The sequence below is a fragment of the Xiphophorus couchianus genome, chromosome 18, assembly GCF_001444195.1.
Source record: "Xiphophorus couchianus chromosome 18, X_couchianus-1.0, whole genome shotgun sequence".
NCBI lineage: Eukaryota > Metazoa > Chordata > Actinopteri > Cyprinodontiformes > Poeciliidae > Xiphophorus > Xiphophorus couchianus.
Window position 1 is genome coordinate 31,287,177 of NC_040245.1, and position 25,577 is coordinate 31,312,753.

Genomic DNA, 25,577 nt, shown 5'->3' on the forward strand with positions numbered 1-25,577 from the left:
GTAGTTGCAAAACTATTCTGCACACAAAAACAAGTACGGGGTGCAGTTTGTAAAGTTACACAGTAATGAATATAATTAAGTTAAGTATTTAGTTTGGAAAAAATATTTAGTTTGAAAATGAAATGTTTAGTTTGGATATTAAATGTATATTTTGGAAAATAAATATTTTGTCAGGACTCTGGGTTTTTGGGTTTGGTTTTGCTTTTGCATCTTATTTATCATTATTCTTTAGTTACCTTAGGTTCTGTTATTCTTGTATACCTGAGTCTATGTCTAGCTTTCTTTAGTGACTGTAGTTAGATTATTTTTTATTTAATCCTTCCAGTTATTCCTTATATTAGGCTCCCTGTAGTGTTTCTAGTAATGTCTATTTCATCACCCTAGGTTCAGTTATTCTTATATGTCTGATTTATGTATACCGTTCTTTAGTAGTTCCAATTAAGTTTATTAAGTCCTTCTAGCTTTCCCCTGTAGTGTTTCTAGCTTTTCTTATTTGGTTATTTTAGGTTGAATTCTGTTATGTCTGCATCCATACCCATCTTCCTTTAGTAATCCTACTTAGGATATTTCTTAAGTCCTTCTAGTCCCTGTAGTATTTCTAGTTTTCTTCTTTTTTTTTTTTACTTTAGGTTTAGTTAGTCTTTTGGTCTGAATCTTTGTCCATCTTTCTTTAGTGATTCTAGTTAGGCTATTTCTTTGTTTACATCTTCTAGTTATCCTAGCTCTATGTTCCGCAGTTCTTATTGTTGTTAGATTAACCTTGTTTCTGTTTAGGTTTGTTTAAGTTTTTCCCTCATGTCTTTTTCTCTTCTAGCTTATCAGGTTTTCTTAAGTATTAGAAGTATTTTCAGCTCCCTGGTGTTTCCTCCCTTTTGTCTTCCCCAGTATATCTCCTTAGCTTCCCTGTGCCATCTTCTCCCCGCCTCTCAGCCAACTCCTGTGCCAACTACTCACACCTGCAATCAATCATCTCATCTCCTTAGCTTCATTGGTCCATTTACTACCTCCCAGTATTTAAGCTCCTCTATCTCAGTCACAACCCACCAGTCTGCCTTGTTACCATGATCATTACTATGCTAGTCACCTGCCTTGTCTCTTCCTGTGTCTTTAGTTTGGCTTTATTTTTGGATTTTGTTTTCATGGACTCATATTTTGTAAGTTTGTTTCTTTGTTTTGTTTCTTCATTAAATCTTTAAATGAAACTCCACCATGTCACTCGCCTGGTGCTTTTGGGTCCACACCTCAACTACATCATGACAGATTTACTCAGTTAACAAACTAAATATTTAATTTGGAGCAAAAATATTTAGCTTGAAAATAAATAGTTAGCTTGTGAACTAAACACTTAGTTTGGAACTATAATGTTTATAAATGTATAAATTGCATGATGAGAATATGACTGAAATATAAACACCCATTTTTTTTCTGTGTGACTTCATAAACCCCATAAATAACTGCACACATAAATATACTAGTATGGAAGCTTAAAACTTTATGTTTAGTTTCTTGCATTTTCAGGTCTGAGTTAGCCCTGAAGTGCGAATCATATTTTTTTGTGGTTTTTAATTTGTCCTGTTTTTCATTGTTGTGTATTTCATTCTGTAGTTGTGGTTAGTAATTTGTTGATGTGGTTTGTACTTCAGGGCTACCTGAAGTGCAAATTAATCCTACATAATACAAATTGATTAATTATTTTGCACACCGTGTATATTAAACTTTTCAATTTACATTTAAAAGCCATTGAAAGGAGAAAATTAGGATGAGAATATAATTAATCAACTGAGGTATTTTACACTGCAAACAGCATGTGTCTGTTTATGTTGCTCTGGGTTTCCACTGCCATCCATAATCAGACTCTGCTGTCTTTTTGTATCTGGAGTTACTCATATTTTTCACAAAGAATCTCTCTTCTGGTGGTTTTGGAAAAATATTTGTGTTTTTCAAGCATTAGTTACTCACCAAGCAAGGCGGCTAAGATGGGCCCAAAGACTGGGTCATGCATTAGAGCTTCCCTTTCATAGTATTTACTGCAGAGATAAAATGAAATGGACCAGTGTTAACGTGTGTTGGCTGTATGAAGGGAAGATGTCCTGTAAAGGTACACAAATGATCCCCGGAACTGTAGGGGTTTTTAGAGACTTTGCTTTTACTTAAGTATGAGCAAATGTAAAAAACTAACAGGCTCAACATGTTTATGAACATAGCTTCCAGATGGGAAAAAGGCAAGGTTAAAAAAGTATTTAACAAAAACATTTATTTTATCTAAAATATGCTTGATGTAATATATACGTAAAAAGGCTTGTGAATATCTTTCTCAGCTGATTCGATTTTACACAAAGAAGAAAACAGGAGGAGTTGATGAAAAGGTGGACCAGCTTTATCAGGAAGAGGTACTTAAAATACTTTTACTATACTGTTAGCATTGTAATTCCTATTGTTATGTCAACTCCTCCTGTTTTCTTCTTTAAATATCCTTTAAGGACAAAAACCACATACATACAAAAAGAGGAGCACCCCTGGCTGGCCTTCTCGATTACCTTAGAGAGGAATCTTCAGAAATTTTCAAAATATGCAAGGTATGTTATACTTGGGGATTACACTAATTTGCCAATCAGAATTTAAAAAATAGGTCATAATGAATGAAGTTTAAAATAAACAACAACAAATGTAAAAGGTAGCTTGTGAAGTGTATTTATTCTCACTTTTATGTCTTTGATATGGATATTATTGCTCAATAACTCTGTCTGGTGTTGATTTCAAAATCAACACCAGACAGAGTTGCTCATACAATTGTAACGTATGTGACATCACATGTTTGCCCGAGGAGTGGGAACAGCAGTATGGAGTCTTCACTTATCGTAACAAGGTAAGTTCTATGTTAAGATTATTATGGTTTTGATTATTTTTTCTGGATGCATTAATTTTCCGTTTGTGCAAGAGTATCAATTCATATACATAGTTCGCTTAGTGTAAGTTTATTTGTTTGAATATCACGGTATATACGACTGTTTAGTACAGGGGTGCTTAAGTCCAGTCCTCAAAAGCTACCATCCTGCAACATTCAGATGCTTCCCTGCTCCAACACACCTGAATCAAATGAATGGCTCATTAGCAAGTCTGTTCAGAGCTGATCCTGGTCTGTTGGAGTAAGGATGCATCTAAAAGTTGTAGTAGCTCTCAAGGACTGGACTTCAGCACTCTTGGTTTAGTATTTTTGTTAGCAACTAAAGCTAGCCAAACAGGTGTAACACAAGGTGTCGGGTGGTTAACCGAACATTAAAACTCTCAGAAAAATCTGAAGGCCATTTGAGTTAGCATTATTTAAATTAAAATTTTCCCTATATTGTCAGCTAAATAAAACACACTCATTTCATCTTGCTTCATCCTGTTCACTGCAGCTTCACCAAGGCAGGTCTTTTTTGGGAGGTCACAACCTGTAACAATCATCTTCCAGTTGCTCTTTATTTCAGATGGAGCAACACAGAAGCTGACATTTAGTGTGGGCGTCATGTCAGATGAGATGTACTAAATTGCTACTATGTGCAGTTTCCATCTTCTCAACAGGAGTATCAAGAATTTTAATTCTGATGTTTACATCAGAATCGTGGATAAGCTTTTTTAATTAAAATGCGATCACATTGTTCTGTCTGACAACGTCACAGACTTCAGGTGTGAGACTCTGATCAGAGTATGGACAGCTCATCCAGCACACTGTTGTTGTTAGCCTGACAGAAAGCAGAATAAAGCAACCCATGAGTCAACTCTGAAAATCACACATCATGCAGTGGACTGCTCGGTTTTCAGCAACAACAAAACAGGAGGAAACAGTTGGGTCAGTGCAGTGCAAGTAAGGGAAAAAAACAACTTAAAACATAAGAATCACCTGGAGTTGTCCACAACGTGCTGGACTATCTTATCCAAAACCTTCTCAAAGAGAGCCGTACGGACCCAGATGTGTTTGATGGCCTGGGCAGAGAGAGGTTGAGGGGGGCGGCTGGTGGTGGAGGAGCCTTGTCTTCTCACAGGTTCATGGCCAACGCTCTGGGCTCTCCTGTAGGGCACAGAGCAAAGCAGGTAACAACCAGCCTGGAGACGGGCTGGACGAGCCACCCATCCACGACTTCTACACCTGCTCTCACTCTTGGTAAAACCAGGAAGATAGAACGCATCATCCCATTCCTTCCACTGCCTCCCTGCAGCTCAGGGAATTGACTACAAAATACTGAACAGCTCAGCATCAAAATACATTAAAGATCTGCTGTGGTATCAATCTTCCAGACCTGTCTGGTTCTGGTCTGCTCTGCTCTGCATCAACAGAACCAGAACCAGAACCAAACATGGAAAGCCGCATTCAGTTTTTATATTCCTCTAATCTGTAACAAACTTCCAGAAAACTGCAAACCAGCCGAAACTCTGAGTTCCTTTAAATCAAAGCTAAAACCCACTTGCTTTTATTTTAAAATTAATGGAACTTGATCAGTCACATGAGGACTAGTTTCCAGTGGTCAACAGATGGGAGGCAGAGTACTCACAGAGGCAGGGCAGCAGTTCTTCACTGAGACATTCACGACCAACAGCCATCCACACATACTCACACATAAAGACAATGCATTATGGCCACTTAAGCTAGTTTTTGGACTGAGTGAAGATTCCTGGAGAGAACCCATGTAAACTCTAAAGCACATTATTCTCTGTGAAGGATCACAACTGTTTATCATGCTGAATAAAAGCTATCTTTATAGAATAGAATCACTAGTCTGGAATTGCCTTCTTGTGCAATTTCACTCACATACATACTCACATTCTTTCACATGCAATTTCACTCACAATTCAAATTCTCCCATACAGTCTGGGTGTTCTCCTCTTCACTCAGATTTTCAACCAAGCCAATCAACGAACAGAGAAGTTGTAAACAATGATGTTGATTTTCTGCGCAGTTTTAGAATTGCAGTCTAATTGCTTTAGCAATGGCAGCAGAGGAAGTGAACAAAGTCATTCAGTCCATGTGGGTCACGCTTCCAAATATTAAATTAACATTAACAGCTGCCTTGTTCTCTCTTTTCTCTTTGCATTGTAGGACGCTTGTTTGCAGTGTAAGCAATTTATGGTAAGGTTCATAGTGTTGAACTGGCACACAGACAAACATTAGCATTTGGGTAAAATTTAAAACCTCAACTGAGGCATGCCTCCTGGAGTCATCGCTGATAGCTCCAACCCTGTGGACGAAGCAACAGCGTAGAACAAAGGCTGGTTTCTACTAGGCTCCAGAATCACTATTTCTGTTTAAGTGACTATAAAGCTTTAATTGAGATGAGGGCTAAAACAAATAACTCATTTCTTATGAGGGGACATGATAAAAAGCATCCTCCCATGCTCATCTTGTAGTAGATTTCTTGATGGGATTTGATATATAAAATATTCATTAACTCATGCATATTTGGATGTCAAAGGATTTTCACTCAACCAGAAAGTTTGTTTCTGATAGGAAATAAGTCAGAAATCTATCTAAAATAAAACATAAAATTCTTCAAAAATTAGTCTGAAAAAAGGCATTAAAGCAATCCAACCCAAACTTTGTGGCCTACATGCATTATGCTAACCATGCATGCTCATGAGAGACCGTGTTATGTGCTTTGGGCACATTATAATTATTTTTGTCTATTTTTCTAGATTGTTTTATTTATAGACTTTAGTTGAATGACTTTTTTCAGTTTTTTTGTTAATATTTTGGAGTTTAGATCATTTCTTAATTTTGTAATTAATTTAATTACATTAGGTTGTATCTCTGTTTTTCTAAAGGAAAATAAGACTGGAGCAGAAGTTTGCCTTCCAGCAGGACAATGACCCGATCGAAGCATGTTAAAACGGTCCACTCAAATCCACGGCTAAACTTGAAAACTGTTGTTCAAAGTCAGTCTCCAAGCATTCATCTAATGAGCTTGAGCTATACTGTAAAGAAAAATGGTAAACAATTTTAGTCTGTGCAAAGCTAAAGGAGGCATGGCCCAAAAGCCTTGCAGCTACAAGGATTACATTGACTCAGAGGGGCTGAATACAAATGCACACCACACTTTTCAGCTGTTAATTTGAAAACAAAGAGCAAAAAAGGCACATGCACCATGTTCTCATGACTTCATCATTACAACCTACTGTGTGTCTATCACATAAACTCTCCAAACTAAAAACATCAAATACTTAAGTTCAAGGAGAACGAATATCTTCGCAAGCCGAAGTATGTTGAGGTACCAATGCCAAGACAGATAAAGACCATGAGGAGGCATTGTGTAACAACACTGCCTCCTATTTGAATTCATCAAAAGTCATCAATATTTAACTACCATTAATTATTTAGTACCTGTCCCATGTCAGACAAAATGGTTTATGTCATGCTGATATCAGCTGGCTGGAGATGGTTATGAATTTGCAGGCAGATGATCTTTGTTGTGTGGAGAGATGAAAACTTAGATACAGACTGAGTTTGATGTGCCCGGCTCCAACAGGAACCAGACGCATTCACTTACACACACCAACTTTGACAAGCTAATGAGCCTGTGTTTATATGTCTGTGCCAAGGGGTTCAGCTGCTGCAGTCACGAAGTTAGAAAGGGTGTGCGTGCGTGTGTGTGTGGGTGTGTGTGCTTGCGGGGGTGCACTTGCATGTGTGCGCGTGCTTGAATGCAAGTGGGGTTTCAGCTAAGTCACGATTTTTACAGTCCCCTAACACAAAAAATGTGTGTGTGTGTTTATGTGTGCAGAGCACTACAGACGATGTGAGGAGGAAGATGTAAGAGAGACAGAATGTTAAAAAGAGGGACTCCTTCAGTGTGTGAAGAATCTAAGGTGGACTTTTCTGTTTAGATGAAAAGGAATGAAAGCACATCTTTGTTCATACCTGAACATTTATTCAAGTTTTAGCTGGAGGAGAAAGAAAGCTCTTGCTACAAACTGTGTAATAACATAGCAAAATCCATCCATCCATCCATCCATCCATCTTCTTCCGCTTATCCGAGGTCGGGTCGCGGGGGTAGCAGCTTCAGAAGGGAGGCCCAGACTTCCCTCTCCCCAGCCACTTCTTCTAGCTCCTCCGGGGGAATCCCGAGGCGTTCCCAGGCCAGCCGAGAGACATAGTCCCTCCAGCGTGTCCTGGGTCTTCCCCGGGGCCTCCTCCCGGTGGAACGTGCCCGGAACACCTCACCAGGGAGGCGTCCAGGAGGCATCCTGACCAGATGCCCAAGCCACCTCAACTGGCTCCTCTCGATGTGAAGGAGCAGCGGCTCTACTCTGAGTCCCTCCCGGATGACTGAGCTTCTCACCCTATCTCTAAGGGAGAGCCCAGCCACCCTACGGAGAAAACCCATTTCGGCCGCTTGTATCCGCGATCTCGTTCTTTCGGTCATGACCCAAAGCTCATGACCATAGATGAGGGTGGGAACGTAGATCGACCGGTAAATCGAGAGCTTCGCTTTTTGGCTCAGCTCTCTCTTCACCACGACGGACCGGTACAGCGCCCGCTTGACAGCAGACGCTGCGCCAATCCGCCTGTCGATCTCCCGCTCCCTTCTTCCCCCATTCGTGAACAAGATCCCGAGATACTTAAACTCCTCCACTTGGGGCAGATAGCAAAATCCAGCTCAGAAATAACATAAAGACAATAAAAGAGCTAGAAAAATTCTATCTGTGGTGAGCTATTCTGCAGACATGATTTCCACCAGGGAATTCAAGATAGTTTCAAGATAGTTTCTAGATTGTAGCAAAAGAAAAATCAAATAGAATTAGATTTAAAAATCATTGACAGATGCCTTCTATTCAAAATTATTTTTAAAATGCTTCACATTTAATCTTTAATTAAATTCAGTTTGTTTATATAGCTTATATGATTAGATTTTTTGGTAAAAAATCTTATCAAATCATCTGCCTTCAAGAACACTGGCCTAAAATGTCTGTATTTGTGCAAAAATCTAATTTTTATTTAATCTTTTTGTACATTCACATTGTCGCAAACCTCTGGTGATAAATGTGCAAAAATATTTCTATTTTTGAACATGTCAGACTAGTTGGTTTGCACAAACAAGGTCTCTCATAATCAACCATCTTTTTACCATAGCTGTCAGTCATGTTGAATCCACTGAGCAGTCCATGAAGACATGGGCTAGTCCTCCTCCCAAATTAGGGGATGCTCAGGGTTGTTCATTATGTTCTCTATTATTTGAAACATTTCTCGCTGAAAAAACAGTCCTAAGTTCCAGGGCTGTTACCAGAACAGACATCCTTCTTTATTAGTTTGTTTGGTCTTTTAAGTCATTGGATCTGATGCTGCTACCCCAGCAGGAGATTGTTGTGGAGAGTATACTCTCCACAACAAAATAAAACAACATATGCAACATCTTGCTGAAAAAAACTGAAGACCCAGGCTTGCTCAAGAAGTACATTCTGCTTTGTTCCTTCTTGTAGATGGCTTCACTTTTGCATCTGTTTGTGGTCTGTTTGTGAAGTATTCACTGATCCAGATGATTGTCGAGGGCTGCACCTCTGTCTTCTGGACAGTGTGAAATAGTAAATTAGACTGAATCGCTTTAAATGCACCTACAGAGATGACAGATCACAATCCTCACAGTGCTCCCTGCTTTGTCCAGAAGTCAGTAGGTAGGCTGAAGAAAGTGCATGATGGCATCTTCAACTATACTTCAATGGTGATAAGCAAAAAGGCAGGGGGTCCTGATATGTGTTAGTTTGCTTACTCAGGTGGACCAACAGTAGTCTCTTCATCCTCATTTTTGTTCTGTTGGAGCTCACTCTCCAAGCTTTCGCTCAAGCAAAGGAAAAAAGATAATAATGTGCTTAGCCAAGTACAGCAGCTGTACTTGGCTAAACTATTTGTCAGTTCTGATACAGCAGCTCACAAATAGTTGAAAGATGTAGCAGAAAGTGAGCCATGGTAAAATTCTCTAGGTGTTATCATAAACATCTGGGTGTTGGTGACCATTCAGTGTGTTGCAGTTTGATCCTCGTTTGATAAACCTTTTTCTTTCTGTAATTGGGCAAGATACTTCACCCACCTTGGCTGCTGGGTGTTCAGAGGGTTTGCTGGCACCAATGCATGACAGCCTCTCCTCTGTCAGACTGGTTCAGGGCAGGGCAGCTGAGGCTACTGTACAGTAGCTAGGCGCCATCAGTGTGTGAATGGATGAATGATTGAATGTATGAAGTGCTTTGGGGTTCTCTGGACCAAATAAAACGCTATACAAATACAAGCCATTTACCAGAAATTGATTGGGGTGTTGTATCATCAGGGTTGGTTAAATAACCCTGATGATAATAACCCTATTCTCAATATGGACCACAGCTTATTGCTAACATTTCAATATTCTCGCTGCAGAGGTGATATTCCCTTTATGTCCTGAAAAACCCCCCAGCTTTTACTGACAAACACTGCTGATCACCTCCATTATTTCTTCTTCTCCTCTTCCAATCTCGGACTCACTGTGTTATTATTATACCATGCTGGGAAATGTTGAAGCCAAGGATACAATCCTGAAGCCATGTCTGAGTGAAACATAATTTTACACATACATCAGTGCTTGAAGTTCATCCATTTTATTTTCCATATTTCTCATTTACCCAATAGAAGTGATAGAACAGATGGTTTGCACTTCATCCTTCTCTTTCTCTGCTTTTGTCTTGCTCTGTATCCACAAATCCTTCTTTTTAAAAGATTTGGGGTCAAGGTTGCATTGTAATTGTCTTCATGTGTCTCTGACACTTCATGTCTGAGTCCATCACTACACCCATCTGCATGCTGACTCTTTGTCTTTTGGTCAAAAAAGAATAACTTCAGTTATTATTTACCTTTCAACTGAAGGTAAAGGCCTTCTGACAGGTTTAAGCAAACAGAAACTTAATTTCAGCCTGTTTACCCCTCTTAGCACCAAACCCCATCCTAAACAGACATAAACACAGCAGACCTTCCCCTCCTGCTCTGCTTTGACTACCAGTCCCTTCTTTTCCTCTGCTGATCTTTGCTCTTTTTCTACCAAGCCCTTTGTTTTTGTTTTATTTTTTGAACTCATCTTTTTGTGATCCTAATGAAGCAGACTATGTTACCATGATAACCAGGGCAAAAGGGAGATAGAACCCTGAGGTAGTATGACAGGAAGATGGAAGTTAACATGACTCAGCATGTGTGTCTGTGTGTGTTTGAAAGCAGGGATTCTGGATGAAGGGTGTGAGTTGTGGAAAGCAGATCTCCACACATTTACAGGCTTTCATGTCTGGAGAAGTCAAGACCAACACCGCTGATTCATCACAAGCGACTCAAACTAAACTCCCCATCCATATTCGTCTTGTACTTTTCTTCTTTGAGGTATTAGCTGGAGAGCCAGAGCTAAAGCCACAGCGGTGGACTGTTTATGACACCCAACGCTTTCTGTCCTCCATCTCACTGCAGCCCTGGAGAGCTGTGGAAGTCATGTGGCACAAGCTAATGGACAATTAATGGGGTTCTACACAGCTCAGCTGGTAGCTAAGTGCCTGCAGATCAAGCAGTTTATCATCTTTGTTTTGAGCACACACACAAGACACAATTATACACACCTCTCATGGACATGAACGCCTGGGCCTTTCTCAGAGTTTACACAAACTGTGCAGCATTAAAGACGAGTCCACTCAGCTGTCAGGTGAATTAGTGTCAGTTACACAGAGAGCATCACATGCTGCACAAAGTATGCCCAGAGAATTATTAATAAAACTGGCATTAAAATGGAACATATAGTTATAAAGCACAGTTATGTAGAACCTTGTCATGTGTATTCATGATGTATACTTTTTGATGTATGAAAATCTGAAAATTGGGAAGTTTGTTTGCTCATCTAAACAACAATTTTAAAATTTTGCCACGGTTTTACATTTGGACTCAGTTCTAGACTTTGACTGAACTATTCTATATTGTGAAGTGTATGGCTAATAGGTATCCTGTGAAAAGGTTCTACTACCTGAGCTGTGGAGCTCCTGCTCTTCCATAGTTACCATGAGCTCATTGGTTGCTTCTTTGACTACTCTCCTGGCCTTGCCAGTTTAAGTCTTATGCGGTTCTATGGAGCCTCCACAGTAGCTCCTTGGTCCAGATTTCTTTTATGTTAATCATTTTCAGTTCTCTCAAAATGCTTTTATACTTAAACCTAAAATTAATGAAAAATGTAAAACATGTCTTTAAAGGGTTAGGATTATGTAAAATAAGCTTTTTGAGCTTTACATCATCTTATAATGTTCTTTCCTCATCAAAAACATACCTGGAGTGTTGCTTAGAGGCTTTCATGCATGTTTGAAAAATAATCCTTTAATTTCCATGACAACCATTCAGCTCAGCACAACATTGAAACGTATTATTGAGACGCAAATAAGACGCAGTTCCTAAGAGCTGAAATTTCTAAGTTTGCAAGCTTTTGCTTCACAGTGCACCCTTCCACCATGACTTCCCCGTTCAGCTCCTTCAGACTAGCCAGCAGCAGTTAGCACACACCTGGTGGAACGACACTTATGCTGAGCTCATTGTATGAGCTACTTCTCAGTGAAACGCTGGTAAAAATGTTGTTAAAGGGTTAGTAGAGGAGTGATGTGGTGCGGAGGAGGCGGAGGAAGGGAGTAGGCGGAGTAGGCGGAGGAAGGGACTAGGCGGAGGAAGGGAGTAGGCGGAGTAGGCGGAGGAAGGGACTAGGCGGAGGAAGGGAGTAGGCGGAGGAAGGGACTAGGCGGAGTAGGGTTGGCTCTACAATAATTCCCTTTTAAAAAAGGCTTTCTGACTTTCTGACTTGCCACCTTCCTGAAGGTGGCAAGTCAGAAAGAGCAGCACTAAATGAACTATTGGCTGTTTTGTGAGGTGTAGTTTACCTGCCAAATGGTGGCTAAGTGGCAAAACTATTTGTTTTGCTATCAAAAAATCTGGGTGCGATTCCAGCTTCCTCCTGATACAAGGTGATGTGCCAATGAGCAAGGCAACTAAATTCAAGTTGCATGCTGATCTACATATTGGTGTATGAATACATCTTGGTGAAATACAGTCTGTTTACAACTTCAATACACAATGATAATGTGAAACTATAAATGGCTCTTTAACCTAGTTTAGTGAACAACCTATCACTGCTGTGTTGGTACAGATACAAGAATGAGGAAAAGACAGGAAGGGCATTTGTGGGACCAACCTGGTGAGATCAGCCTGCTGCTGGAGCTGCTCCTGGACTTTCCGACAGATCTCGCCAGCTGTGTCGTACACTTTGCCAACCTTAGTGAATAATGCGGCTATCTTGTCACTTCTTAGAAAGCCAGCTGCACGTCTCTTCAGGAGATGACTCAGGCAGGCCTCAATGGCAGCTGCAGACATGAACAGGAAGTATGCTAGAAAAGGCAGGCAACAAAACAAAAAATGTAATATGTTCAACAGAATGTTTCTTTAATCCCTCCTGTAAATTCCACAGAGAAGGGTTAGATGAGATGCATAGTTTTTTTTTTAAAACTATTGTTGGCTTCTAAATGTGTGCTTCTGAATTTAAAAATAACCACAGAGGCAGCTCTATTAACACATTGACAAAGTATGCCAACAGATTGATGTTAAAGTGTTAGAAGGCGATAAAAAGAGGATAGAAAAAAATAAGGATATATTGTCATGACCTGCTACGTCACTGCTGGATCTATATTAGAAAATCTTTTGCAATTTATTTTAGCACCTATCATTGCTCATGAATCCGATAGTGGCTCAAATCTTTTGAAGCAGGAATCCTTCCTGTGTCAAGTTTCGTTCTTCAAAGAATCAATCTGGATGAATCCACATCTGTCCAACGTCGTTTGTTCACTAAAGCCCAGCAGTCCACCCTAAAACTTGCTCAATTTCTTTATCATTGTTTATCTTTTTTCTGATCATGTATTGTCTGCCCTTACCATACCCTTTTCTTTAACAGGGAATTTAATAGGAAATGTAATTTTGATCATATACTTTAAATCTTAACAAATAGTCTGAGTGGGCATTCTTTTTTCTCTACTGTAAGTCACAAAGCCATGACTAAGACTATCTCTCAATGATATGAGCAGTCATAAGTAATGATCAAATCAGCACTTTCCCTCAAATTTCCTTTCATGTCTGAAAGCATTATATTGGACCTCTTTATGGGTCATTTTGAAAGGACAGGCTAGCAGTGCATGAATAAAAGGTAGCAAAAGGAATGAATGTGTGTGTGTAGTCTTACATTAGCTTTCAGATGGGAATCAGTGATTAGCACTGTAAAATGTGAGTTGAAGAGGAGGGTTAGATGAAACATTAGGGCTCGGTTGTTTCTAGGGAAACGCCAGAATGGCGCAGGATGTAAGCAACTCTCCCATGGAAGTAGTTATACTCCACTCCTCTAATTCTACTGCTCTCTCTCTCTCTCTCTCTCTCTCTCTCTCTCTCTCGACTGTCTCACTAATTCATGTTTTGGGTGTCTGTGGCTCTGATGAATCATCAGATGCTTCCTAATATGATTGGTTTCATTCTGAGAAAGAGGAAGAAAATATGAACAAATAAAAGTCTTAATGTTGATATAACTGACACCAGTAGAGCAAAGGGATGGTTTAGTGCTACAACATTTGCCAAACAAGAAAGCCTGCAGTGTGTGTAGTCACTCCCCCTTCTTGTGGAATAATATAGAAATAGTACAAATGTGTCTGACAAGACTTAAAAAAAAGTTAGTCAACCAAAAACATGTGCTCACTTATATTTTAGTAAAAACATTTCCTGTAAAAGACAGAAACAGAGAAAAAAGCCTCCTTGAATAATCTTTTGCTTTCGTGAATCATCCATAATTGTGTTGTGAAACACTGGGGCTACACATCCATGGGCTTGGTGGCAGGTTGTTCTGTAGCTCTCCACTGAGATCATTAACTGATCTAATGAAGGCTAAGCTAATTAGGCAGCAGAGCTTGTCTCCCATTCTGTCTATAAATGTCAGTAAAACTCTGTCAGTTTTCATTCTTTATCATTCATATGACCTAAACTATCATCAAGTTCCCAGTTAAGTTAGAGCATTTTTTAATATAAAAGTTAAATAGTTCTATGTTGTAAGTCAGAGAATAGATTGATCACATAAAGCTATGCTTTAATGCATCTCTTGTCTTGTTTGTAACAAACACGGAAATATATTAGTTGTCTTATAAGTAAGGTCAGTTTTAACACATTAGGTTTGGTAGTTTCAGTTATTTATAGCCCTTATGTATGTATGAAACTACTAAATGTGCAGTTGGAACCAATCAATCCATCAGTTTATTTGCATAGCAAATTTTAGCTACACACATGGACAAAATTCTTGGTTAGCCTCAGTTAATGGAAGAAAAACCCACAATGGTCACAGAAATAACTTGAATACAACAAAGGTAATGATGAATAAAAATGCTATGAAAATGAACAAATGAAAGTCAGACATTGCTTTTCAAACATACATCAACAGAATTATATTTAAAAATAAACTCATGAAACAGACCTAGACAAAAATAATGGTACCCCTGAAAATAAGGTGACCAAAGGAACCATGTTAAATCGAGGCATGTCCACTACTTATGGTCACAGGTGTCTCTATTCTTGTAATCTGTCAGTGGGCCTATATATAGCGCTACAGGTAGTCACTGTGCTGTTTGGTGACATGGTGTGTATCGCAAACCTGGAAATGAGGAAATGAAGGAAAGAGTAGTCTCAGGAGATTTAACTGTTTAAACAGCTTTTACAATGATTTTGCTGGTGAATGAAAGATTGGAGATCAGCCTGTAATTCAGTAGTAGTGATTTGTTGTTTTTTATCAGTGGTTTAATAACTGGCAAAAGTCTGGAGGAAAAGACTTGATGAGAGGGATACGTTTACTATTTGAATCAGATTACCATAGTTACAATGACAGGCAGAACTTTCTGAAGGGAAATTGTGGGTAGGATATCAATACATAGAGAAGCTTAATTGATATATAATTTCCTTTAAGTTTTTGTAGTTGAAATTTAGTCATTTATTCTGTATTTGAGACCTATCCAGGGTGACCCCGCCTCTCGCCCGTTGACCACTGAAGATAGGTACCAGTACCCCTCCCAACTTGCATCTTCAAGGCAGCAGGGATACTTTTAATTTCAAATTAAACCACCTTCAAATGTTTTGCAGTGTAAGTTCCTGTTGAAGTGCAGTGAATCTGTTTTTTAGTGGAATTTCCACAGAATGTGTCATGGCTCGGGCTTGTTGCTAAATCCTTGGACGTGAGGTCGGTGGGTATTTCAACTTAAAGCTGGCCACACTGACTGTTAAGCTTTAACAGTCAGATCTGACTTGATGCTGTTGGTCATCAAGTCAGATCCAAAGTGTGATACTTTTGTTTCAGCTTAACTCCCAGAGAGTTACAGGGTGAGCTGCTTGTTGAGCACCAAATGTGTATCAAGTATTTTTTACAAGGTGATTTAAAAAAAAAATTCTTAAAGAGCCTTGTATGTTGTGTATCTATTTATTGGTTCATGCCACCAGTGCTGGTGCAGGATGATTGTACAATTTTATTTTGTCTAAAACCAAAACATTAACAAAACAATGTCATTATTCAAAACCTTTGCAGGTTTAAGCTGCTGTTTCTAAACAGATTACACATGAATCTGTTTGTACAGTAAGAGAGTAATACATAATCTATTGTTATTGAAAAACATGACAGTTATGGCATCATCATAATATTCTCCATATAAATCAATGTTTAGCTGTGATTGATGACTGTAATAATGTTGCAACTGTGGGCCTTGACAGCTGACAGGCAGAGGAAAGTCTGTGTCTCTACGGAGTGTATGCAATCTGAATTTGTTGAGTTGTGTAGGTATGTAAGCATTTACATGTAAAACCATTTATCACTATGTTGACGGCAGCGGTATCTGGTGGTGAATAATCTAATGGTGGATGTTTAGTTGCTCGACACCCTAAAGGTGAAAAGTTCCTTACATCCATCAACACGGACAAAAAAACCCCAGCTTGCAGCATTATCTTTGTCTTCTGGTGTAGAATTTTATAGGAGACTACAAATTCTTGTGCTCCAGTGAAATCTGTAAATCTATGAAAAAAGGACAAACTGTGGGGAAAAAAGGTATGCAATTCACAACTAGTTTTTCCACATTTACCCCTCTTACAACAAAGGGAGAACTCTGAAATTTCCTATCAAACTGTGAAAGACTTAAAAAATCCAGAAAATGTTGCTGTATAAATGTAAAAAAATGTATTAGTATTTTTTTTAACTAAATAAGTATTTCAACCAGCAAGGACTGGTGGCACAGTACTCCCATTATCAGTGGAAAATGATGCTACAACATGAAAATACTTGGTATTGTTCCACAGAGATGGAACTGGGGCCCTGCGTGCCAGAGTAACGACTCCACATCGTCCTGCCACAACTCTGGAATCTTAACTATTGCAGATGAAGCAGTGGAGGACAAAAACCTTGGCAAGTGGGGAAACCACTGCCTGGGAATAGGCAGCAGCATCATCAGCTGAGTTCTTGTTCAATAACTTGTTCAAATGTTAGGATGTCAACAAAAAAAAGTCTTAGGAATTTTTCTTTAATCGGATACAATAATACATGACAGGTACAACAGTAAAGTCCTCCTTTTCTTCAATTCCACATCCTCACTCACAGTAAGGGTCTTTCCTGATGTGAAAAATAAATGTAAGTATTCAACACAAATTGTCTAATTATTTAAAAATCAATAAAAATAAAATTTTCTGCATTTTAATTTTAGGTTCTGTTTTTCACAGTTGAAGTGTAATAAATATTACAGACATCTTCATTCTTTGAAAGAGAGGAAGCTTTAAAAAAAAATCAGGGGTGTATAAGATACTTATTTGACACAGTGTATGTTACTTAAAGACTTGTCTGAAAGTAATAACAGCTCTGACTTTGCCTACTAAAGGGTCCAATCTCTTTGACTCATGTAACCGGTTGATTTAGGCTTAGAGCAACTGAATGAGGACAGATAATACTTTTAAAGATTTTGACTGTGCAATTTTCTTTCAAAATTTTAAAATTATCATCCTAAACTGGACTGAGTAAAAATCATTGTGCATTCCTGTTTTCTAGTAACTTTGAAAAGATATAATTCTATCTTTAGGGGACATTCAGATAAACTTTCACAACAGGCAAAGGACGCTCGGAATAGATTCTGCCTGTGAGCTATTTTTATTCATTTAGGAGCTTTATACATATCTGGCTTTATGAGTCATGCTGCTGATCCTGAGACAGGTGCAACAGGAAACAGAAAGAGAGACAACCTGGAAATTTGGCCAAACACTGAAACCTAGCCTGAGAGAGATGGAAGTTATTATAAAGAGAAACGTAACATGAAGGAGTAGAAATATACAACAAATGAGTCTGCATACTGCAAGAAAGCTGCATCCAGGAGGCATTCTGACCAGATGCCCAAGCCACCTCAACTGCCTCTTCTCGATGTGAAGGAGCAGTGGTTCTACTCTGAGTCCCTCCCGGATGACCGAGCTTCTAACCCTATCTCTATGGGAGAGCCCATAGAGGCACTGATCCTCATCCCGGCCGCTTCACACTCGGCTGCAAACCGCTACAGCGAGAGCTGCAGATCAAGACCTGATGAAGCCAACAGGACCACATCATCCGCAAAAAGCAGAGATGCGATCCTAAGGCCACTAAAACGGATCCCCTCAACACTTTGGCTGCGCCTAGAAATTCTGTCCATGAAAGTAATGAACGGAATCTGTGACAAAGGGCAACCAGTGAGATTTGGCGGAGTCCAAATCTCACCAGAAACGAGCCCAACTTACTGCCAGCAATGCGGACCAGACTCTTGACACCGGTCATACAGGGACCTGACAGCCCGTATCAAAGGGCCGGGTACCCCATACACCTGGAGAACCCCCCAGAGTGTTCCCTGAGGGACATGGTCGAATGCCTTCTCCAAGTCCACAAAACACATGTAGACCAGTTGGGCGAACTCCTATGCACCTTCCAGGATCGTGCTGAGGGTGTAGAGCTGGTCCAGTGTTCCACGACCAGGACAAAAACCATACTGGTCTTCCTGTATCCGCGGTTCGACTATTTGACAGACCCTCCTCTCCAGGACCCCTGAATAGAGATTGCCAGGGAGGCTTAAGAGTGTGACCCCTCTGTAATTGGAGCATACCCCCCGATCCCCCTTTTTGAACAGGGGGGCCACCACCCCAGTCTGCCAATCCAGGGGAACTGCCCCCGATGTTCATGCAATATTGGACAGTTGCGTCAGCCAACACAACCCTACAACATCCAGAGCCTTAAGAAATCCAGAACGAATCTCATCTACTCCCGGACCCCTACCACCGAGGAGCTTTTTAACCACCTCGTCGACCTCATCCCCAGAGATTGGAGAGCCCAACCCAGAGTCCCCAGGCTCAGCTTCCCCGATGGAAGGCATGTTGGTGGGATTGAGGAGGTCTTCGAAGTACAAACACATCTAGAGAGTATTAATGGAAATTTAAGAAGAATTATATATAGAACATTATGCATTAATATGCAATGTGGAAACTGTCTTAATAGTACTGCAAGGTTAACACCCACAGTGATACTTATTTCCAGGCATTCAGGAGCACACAAGGGAATGCTCCTGAATTTTCTGCTTTGCAAACACTAGCCAACAGCCCTCAAGAAACCTCCTGCAGAGGTTTGTTCAATTTATCATAAGCAACTAACATTCCTGTTAGTTCCCCTCAGAGGCTGGGCAAGCACAGCATTCATTAGAGCTGCAGATCCCAAACTCTTTCCATCTTAAGGAAGACAAACAGTCAGTGTATATATCATTGAGCTAAAAATAAGAGCTGCTCCAGGCTACTTTCATATAAATGTAAGATAAATTCTTTTTGTCATTCCTCTAACTGTGCCAAAAGATCTGAATGAATGAAGATCAGCAAATTTAGATAATTTAGGTCTGCTTTTGCAGCTACCTGTTAGCGACTCCCCCCATTCACACCTTGTGCTGCTGTAATTTAAGAGACTGTCTTCCCTGACTCATAAAATCTGTCTGTGGGATAATTATTAGTAGCAGCTTCCATCCACAACCATCTGCTATTTATCAAGTAAGATGAGAGCAAAGAAGGTGGGAAGCTGGAGTGTCATTTATTTTCTATATAGGAAGCCAAGAAATAAATGGAAATGCACATCGAACTACGAAACCCTGGGTGGTGCTGGCTTAAAATATCTGATGTTTGCCATCTGACATTCAGTGAAACGAGGAAAGAACAGAAAACATGAATGATTACAGAGAAGGATTAGCATTGCTTCAAACAGGCATGGATTGGCTGTGGGGTGATAAAGTATAAGAACAGGGTGAGTAGAAACAGGAAATAACTCTAGCATTTTTCACTTCTTGTCCCTCTTTCTGCTACTGTGTGGGATGGAAAGGAACCAAGTTCTTCTGATGCCCCTTCCATCCTACAGGAGAAGTGGATGGACTAAGGGAGCAAGCAGAGATGGTCATGGGTGAGGTGGGTTGGCATAGCAACCACTCTCTGCATGTTTTTTTTTTCCTGTTGCCATTGGATATGGACTGCTGCTGCAGAGTTTCTGTGCAGTGCTTCCTTCATAATAGAACTTATTCAGCCTCGCTCTTTTACACCTCACCGAGTTGCAACCTTGGCTACTGAAGGAGAATCATGAAAGCTTTTCACAGAGAAAGATGCTGTTTCTGCTGTGACTAAGACTACTGCTCCTGAGATGCAGGCTACATGATGCATACTACAATGAATGTATGGTGGTAACTGGTTGGCTGAAGACAGGGTTTAGCAAAATGAAATTAGGACAGGGAGGGGTTAGAGTGGAAATAAGAGTTTTGGGAGCACAGAGGATGAGAGCATACATGGAGCATGTGATGGGAGGCCAGTCGACCAGACTGCAGCTGTGCAACACTTGCACAATATTTAATCAGTTTCTGCAAGACTCATTTACAACAGATTAGAACAAATATAAAATACATTACACACTGATAAAAATTATTCTGTGGTGAAATGAACTTAATATAACTGAATCTGTAAAATCGAAGATAACATTTAAGTAGTAATTTTTATTGTTGTACTAAGATTGTCTTTTTAAGTTCATCCACACAACAATATTGTTATCTTTACTGTGTTTCATTTGTTGTTTCAAAACACCAAATACTACCATCAGTCATCAAAGTTCCCAAGCACCAAAGGACCAGCAGTGATTTGAAGAATATGGATAAAAATTTTGTGCTAAAAAAAATTAAGTTAAATGAAGTTAATGCTTAACATTCAGGACATCCCCAGACGTTGCTCCATTTCTGCTCAAGGAAACCTGCAAACCAAAAAGAAAGTTTTAAACATTTCTACAAATGATTTCAGTGTTAAAAAATAAAATATGCTCTAGTGACACAATGTTTTTTAATGTAGGTTAACAAAATAATGCGGTTGTGGGCAGAAAAAATACATTGAGAGAGATGAGAATAACACTTCAGACAAAGCTGAAGTTGGTTTCCAAACGCAGCTTCCAATTCAGAAAATGGCTAATGGCTTCCACTTAATTTTTCACTACCATCAGCATCTTTAATTTACTCTAGCTAAAAACTACAACACCTAGACACTTCAAAACTGGACTACATTATTCTCAACTAATAGCAGAATATTTAAAACCAAGTGTGGGATTTGTGAAACCTTTATCTGATTTGTGAAACTTCAATAAAGAGCAATCCTAGTGTTATCCGAAGCATAAAAATAATGCACAGTAATCAACTTTTATTGAAGTTTCACAAATCACACACTTGGTTTTAAATATTATGCTATTAGTTAGTTGAGAATAATCTAGAGAGGGTTTCATTTTGTTATTGTGTTAAACAACAGTGTTTACAGTTAATGGAGTTACTGTTATTTGTCATGTAAACAAAGAATTTTCTAGTTTGTATTTCTGCTTGATCCTACATCAGCAGCAAGATTCTTTTAATTCTGATTCTGCAGTTGAGCGTGGCTCAGGATATTGTGGTGAGTTCACTCACCACAGTATTAACAGTCCTTGTGCACTAGCTAAAGCTGCTGTAAGCAATTAGATTTTACAGTGTGATTGCAAATTGCATTTACCTCATTAATAGTAAAGTTATGGTTTGCTTAATCTACTTGACAAAATTAAGTTTGCTTTACTTGGATTTTCTTTTTCATGTAACAAAATAAGTAAGCATTATAAACAAACAACAGTCTTGCTAGATAAACACAAAAAAATAAGGCAACTATTTGCATAATTTATTTAAGTAGATATGGCAGAATATTTTTATCAGTGTAGATTAATTCATTTCTAACAGATATTTTCTGTTTTCATAGGGAAAATAAACATCTCATCCTCCAGCCTTTAATATCTCTCTATTATGTGTTATATTCAAACATTATCACCTCATGATTCACACCTAGTCTTTCTACCTCATCCTTCACACTCTCACACAGTGTTTCTCTGTTCATCTTGTAACATACAACACCTCCTCTCTGTCTGTTCCTCCTCTTTTCTCAGTTTTTTTTTTTATCATGTTTATTAATTGTAACTGTTACTGACAGAAGCCGGGCTGCAGGAAATTTGAGAGTCATAATACAGTTTGATAGCTTGAAGAACTGACTGAATCCTTCACCACAAAAGGTTAAACTGTCAAGCTACAGTTACAAACCCTAGTTCTCTCTGGCCACAACATCCTAGGGGATACCCTTCCATCTGCTTACTTGGTAATCTAGATGAACTGAACATAAAATCCAAACAAACCCAATCCTTGCTGCCTGTACCCCTGACTATCACCAAGAAAACAATACTGATTAACTGAAAAAATATTTTAAAAAATCACAACCTCACAATGACTAGATATTCTCACACAGCAGACTAGATCTGCTGAACAACAATCAGCAATAGATAGAAATCAATTTGAATATTTGAATAAAACATACTCCATACTTCTAGATGCCATTTCCTTTCCGGTGAATTAGTGCCACTGCAGAAGCAAAGACCAGAGGAGGACAAGGGAAATGGGAGAGCCTCACATTTTTGAACTCACTCACTCACTGACTGACTGACTGACTTTCTGACTTACTGACTTGCTTGCTTGCTTGCTTGCTTACTTGCTTACTTGCTTACTTACTTACTTACTGCGACAGACTGGCAACCTGTCCAGGGTGTACCCCGCCTCTCGCCTGAAACATTAGCTGGAAATAGGCACCAGCAACTCTCCCGACCCCACTAGGGACAAGGGTGTAAGAAAATGGATGGATGGATAGATGGATATTTATTTATTTATTGTTTGTTTACTTTCTTTCCCTCCCTCCCTTTTCCACTTCTACCCAAAATATCTGTGACTCGAGGTTAATCAAACAATATTACAGAACAGAAAAAAATATATAATTCAGATTAGAATTATTTCTAAGATTAAAAGACAGAAATATATCCTAATCCACATGTTAAACAATTTCATTGTTTTTGTTGTAACCCCAATTGATTATGTTCTGTGTTTTGTCTTTGTTTTGAATGTATCCATTCTAATATATACCTCCTTGTTTGGTTATTTTATTTTTGTTGCTGTTATTCGTTCTATTCTCCAGGTATTTGTTTTGTAGATCAATACCCCATTTTGCTTTCTGTTAGTCTGTAATGTTTGTTGTACATACACTAATTGGTGAATTAAAAAAATGTCTCCATTCTGAACCACCGGGGCAGGCCCGGGCCGTTGTGTGGCAAACGTATCACAGAGTTTGGTACATTTTTCTGCATTTGTAACGTTAACTGAGGCTAGGCGCCTGACTACAGCCAATAATGGTGATATGGCAATCAGAAGGATTCGACTGAGGAGCCCGTGTGTGAATAAACACCAACAAACAGAAAGTAAAGTTAAGTTATTGTATTTGCATGTATATTTTTCCATATATTTAGGAAGGTATTTAATAATAATAATAATAATAATAATAATAATAATATTTTCTTATAAATATAAACAATAAACACAACAAGAAAAACAACAATAACAAACAAATAAATAAACCCTGATGACCCCCAAGAGTCTTTCTCTCTCTCATTCAAGTCCGTGCTTTTTGGTTTGGAGTAGGCACAGCAATGGCATACTTTGTGAAATGATCTGTTATGACAAGAATGTCTTTGACTCTGCGATCCGGTTCCACAGAGAGGAAATCCATACACACCAACTCCAAAGGATGAGTGGTTTTAATGTTGACCAAAGGTGCTGCTCGCTCAGGCAATAATTTACGTCTCACACACCTTTCACAGGTTCTGACTTTGTTGACAACATCGATGAACATTCTAGGCCAGTAGAAATGAGAACAAACTAAGTCGAGAGTTCTTTCAATTCCCATATGGCCCATTTGGTTATGCAGTTGGTGCAGCACAACAGCTCAATACTCCTCAGGTAACACTAATTGGTATGCTGGGCCACTTCCCCCTAACGAGAAGGTTGTTTTGGAGCTCCATTTTGTTTGCTTCTAGCAGTAGAAGGGGCAGTTCAGGAAGTTTTTCCCTCACCAATGGTGATGGTGACTCTTCTCGTTCAAGCTGAGCTATGACATGGCGGATAACAGGGTCGTCACGCTGCTTAGCTGCGATGTCATCTGCTGAAAATCGAGGAAGTAAAGAGGAGCTGAACTGTTCAATCAGTAAAACTGTCAGGTAGACTGTTGGCATGGGCGGACATAGACAACACCAGAGCATGGTCAAGATGTACAACTGCACCATGTGACGAGCACAAACTGCTTCAATGGTGTGCTGGTCGATGGAGAATCTGGTTCGTTTAGGTGTTGTTGGACAAAAAGCCAGGACTGTTGCCAAGTGTTTGTGGGACAATTTCCTTGTGCATTATGGCATTCCGGAAAAGTTGCACAGTGATCAGGGTTCAGATTTTGAATCACGAACCATTCGAGAGCTCTGCAAAATGGCCAACATCCAAAAAATAAGAACCACTCCATACCATCCAAGAGGAAATCCCGTCGAACGTTTTAATCGAACACTGCTGGACATGTTGGGAACGTTAACTGAAAAGGAAAAAACTCATTGGAAAGACTTTGTAAAACCGCTAATGCATGCCTACAATTGCACGAAAAACGATGTTACAGGATACTCACCATATGAGCTGATGTTCGGACGCCAACCTCGCCTACCAGTGGACTTACCCTTTGGACTGCCATTAAGTAAGGATGGATTTACCTCCCACACACAATATATGCAGAAGTTAAAGTCCTACCTGGAGGAGAGCTACAAAATGGCTAGTAGGAACTCAGCTAAGGTGATGCAGCGTAACAAGACTCGATTCGACCGAAAAGTTACTGCGTCAGAATTGGACATTGGAGACAGAGTTTTGGTGTTGAATGTGCGAATAAGAGGGAAACACAAGCTCGCAGATAAGTGGGAGTCGTCTGTGTATATTGTTGTGAAGAAAGCTGGCAATCTTCCTGTGTACACAGTCAGACCAGAAGGCCAGAACAAACCACTAAGAACCCTGCATCGAGACCTTTTATTGCCATGTGGGTACTTACCTGTTCCTGAGGAAGAAATACCTACCAGAGATAAAAAGAAATCTCCTGTGTTTTCTCCAGTATCTGCTGATGATGAAAAGGATCCATCAGAGGATGAACTAATCAATCCACCTCTGCACATTCCATCATCTTTTGAACCTGTCAAATTTACGATTGACATTGACCTACCTCCTGCCGAGCAGTCTGTCCCCTTGACACAATCTCCAGTACCTGTCACTGAAGAAGACAGTGATGCTGAGGAAGACGAACCCAAACCTGTGGAAAGGGAACCCACAACTGTTAAAGGGGAACAACTAGCAATAGACAGTGAGGAACCTGAAATTGACTCTGAACAAATCAATCCTGCAAAGGTCTCCAGAGTTGAAGGGAGTCTCTCTCTAGATCCTGATACTCCAGAGTCTGAAAATGCAGGACCTGACACACAAGACCCCAACTTGCCAGATATTTCCAGTTATGCTGAAGAACCTCATTCACCAGTGGAATCAGTAGCTCTGGATACTGAGGACCAACCCCGGAGACGTTCCAGTAGCACAAGAAAGCCACCTGAGCGGCTGCAGTATATTAAACCTGGCAAACCATTATTGAAAAGCACCCAGACTTTGCTCCAAGGGTTGAGTTCTGTTTTCTCCTTTGCTCTCCAAGAAGACGAAGAAGAACAGTTGATTGCTCCATACCCCAGTCAGTTTGCTGCCAGCCTGGTACATGTACGAGGACATACATGGGATCAGGACGGGAGAGTGTAACCTGCACAAAATAATCAGAACACATTTTATTTTGGTGGGTCAAGCAGCACACTTTAAGTTCCAGGTCGGGGGTGGACTTGATTTTGTGAACGGCCAACAGAACTCTGCAGTTGGTTGGTTGCTCCATAGTTGCGCAACAAAACCAGAAACCAATTCAATGTTTATTGAAATAGTATTTAAGTAAATTAAGTTTAATTGACTTTAGTGCAAGGGTGTCCAAACTTTTTGCAAAGAGGGCCAGATTTGATCAAGTGAAGATGCCCGGGGGCCAATTTTTTGATTTTTTTTTTTACCCCTCC

The 25,577-nt window shown here is 39.6% G+C and overlaps 1 protein-coding gene and 1 long non-coding RNA gene across 8 annotated transcripts in view; one reads left to right on the forward strand and one right to left on the reverse strand.

Annotated features, from left to right (window-relative positions):
- sgsm2 (small G protein signaling modulator 2) overlaps nucleotides 1-25,577 on the reverse strand; it is a 128,129-nt gene that overhangs the window by 49,950 nt on the left and 52,602 nt on the right. For 4 of the 7 annotated variants that reach the window (XM_028045861.1, XM_028045858.1, XM_028045859.1 and 1 more), the window contains exons 3-5: nucleotides 12,195-12,387; nucleotides 3,884-4,051; nucleotides 1,960-2,027 (exon numbers count right to left, since the gene is read on the reverse strand). In XM_028045861.1, the coding sequence (XP_027901662.1) occupies nucleotides 1,960-2,027; nucleotides 3,884-4,051; nucleotides 12,195-12,387 (429 nt within the window). The remainder of the gene's footprint in view (nucleotides 1-1,959; nucleotides 2,028-3,883; nucleotides 4,052-12,194; nucleotides 12,388-25,577) is intronic. The other 3 variants (XM_028045860.1, XM_028045863.1, XM_028045865.1) reach the window with 1 other exon arrangement.
- On the forward strand, nucleotides 1,069-22,989 carry LOC114162090 (uncharacterized). Its single transcript, XR_003599138.1, has 3 exons — nucleotides 1,069-1,079; nucleotides 13,285-13,290; nucleotides 22,784-22,989. It is a non-coding gene; the product is annotated as an uncharacterized LOC114162090 (long non-coding RNA).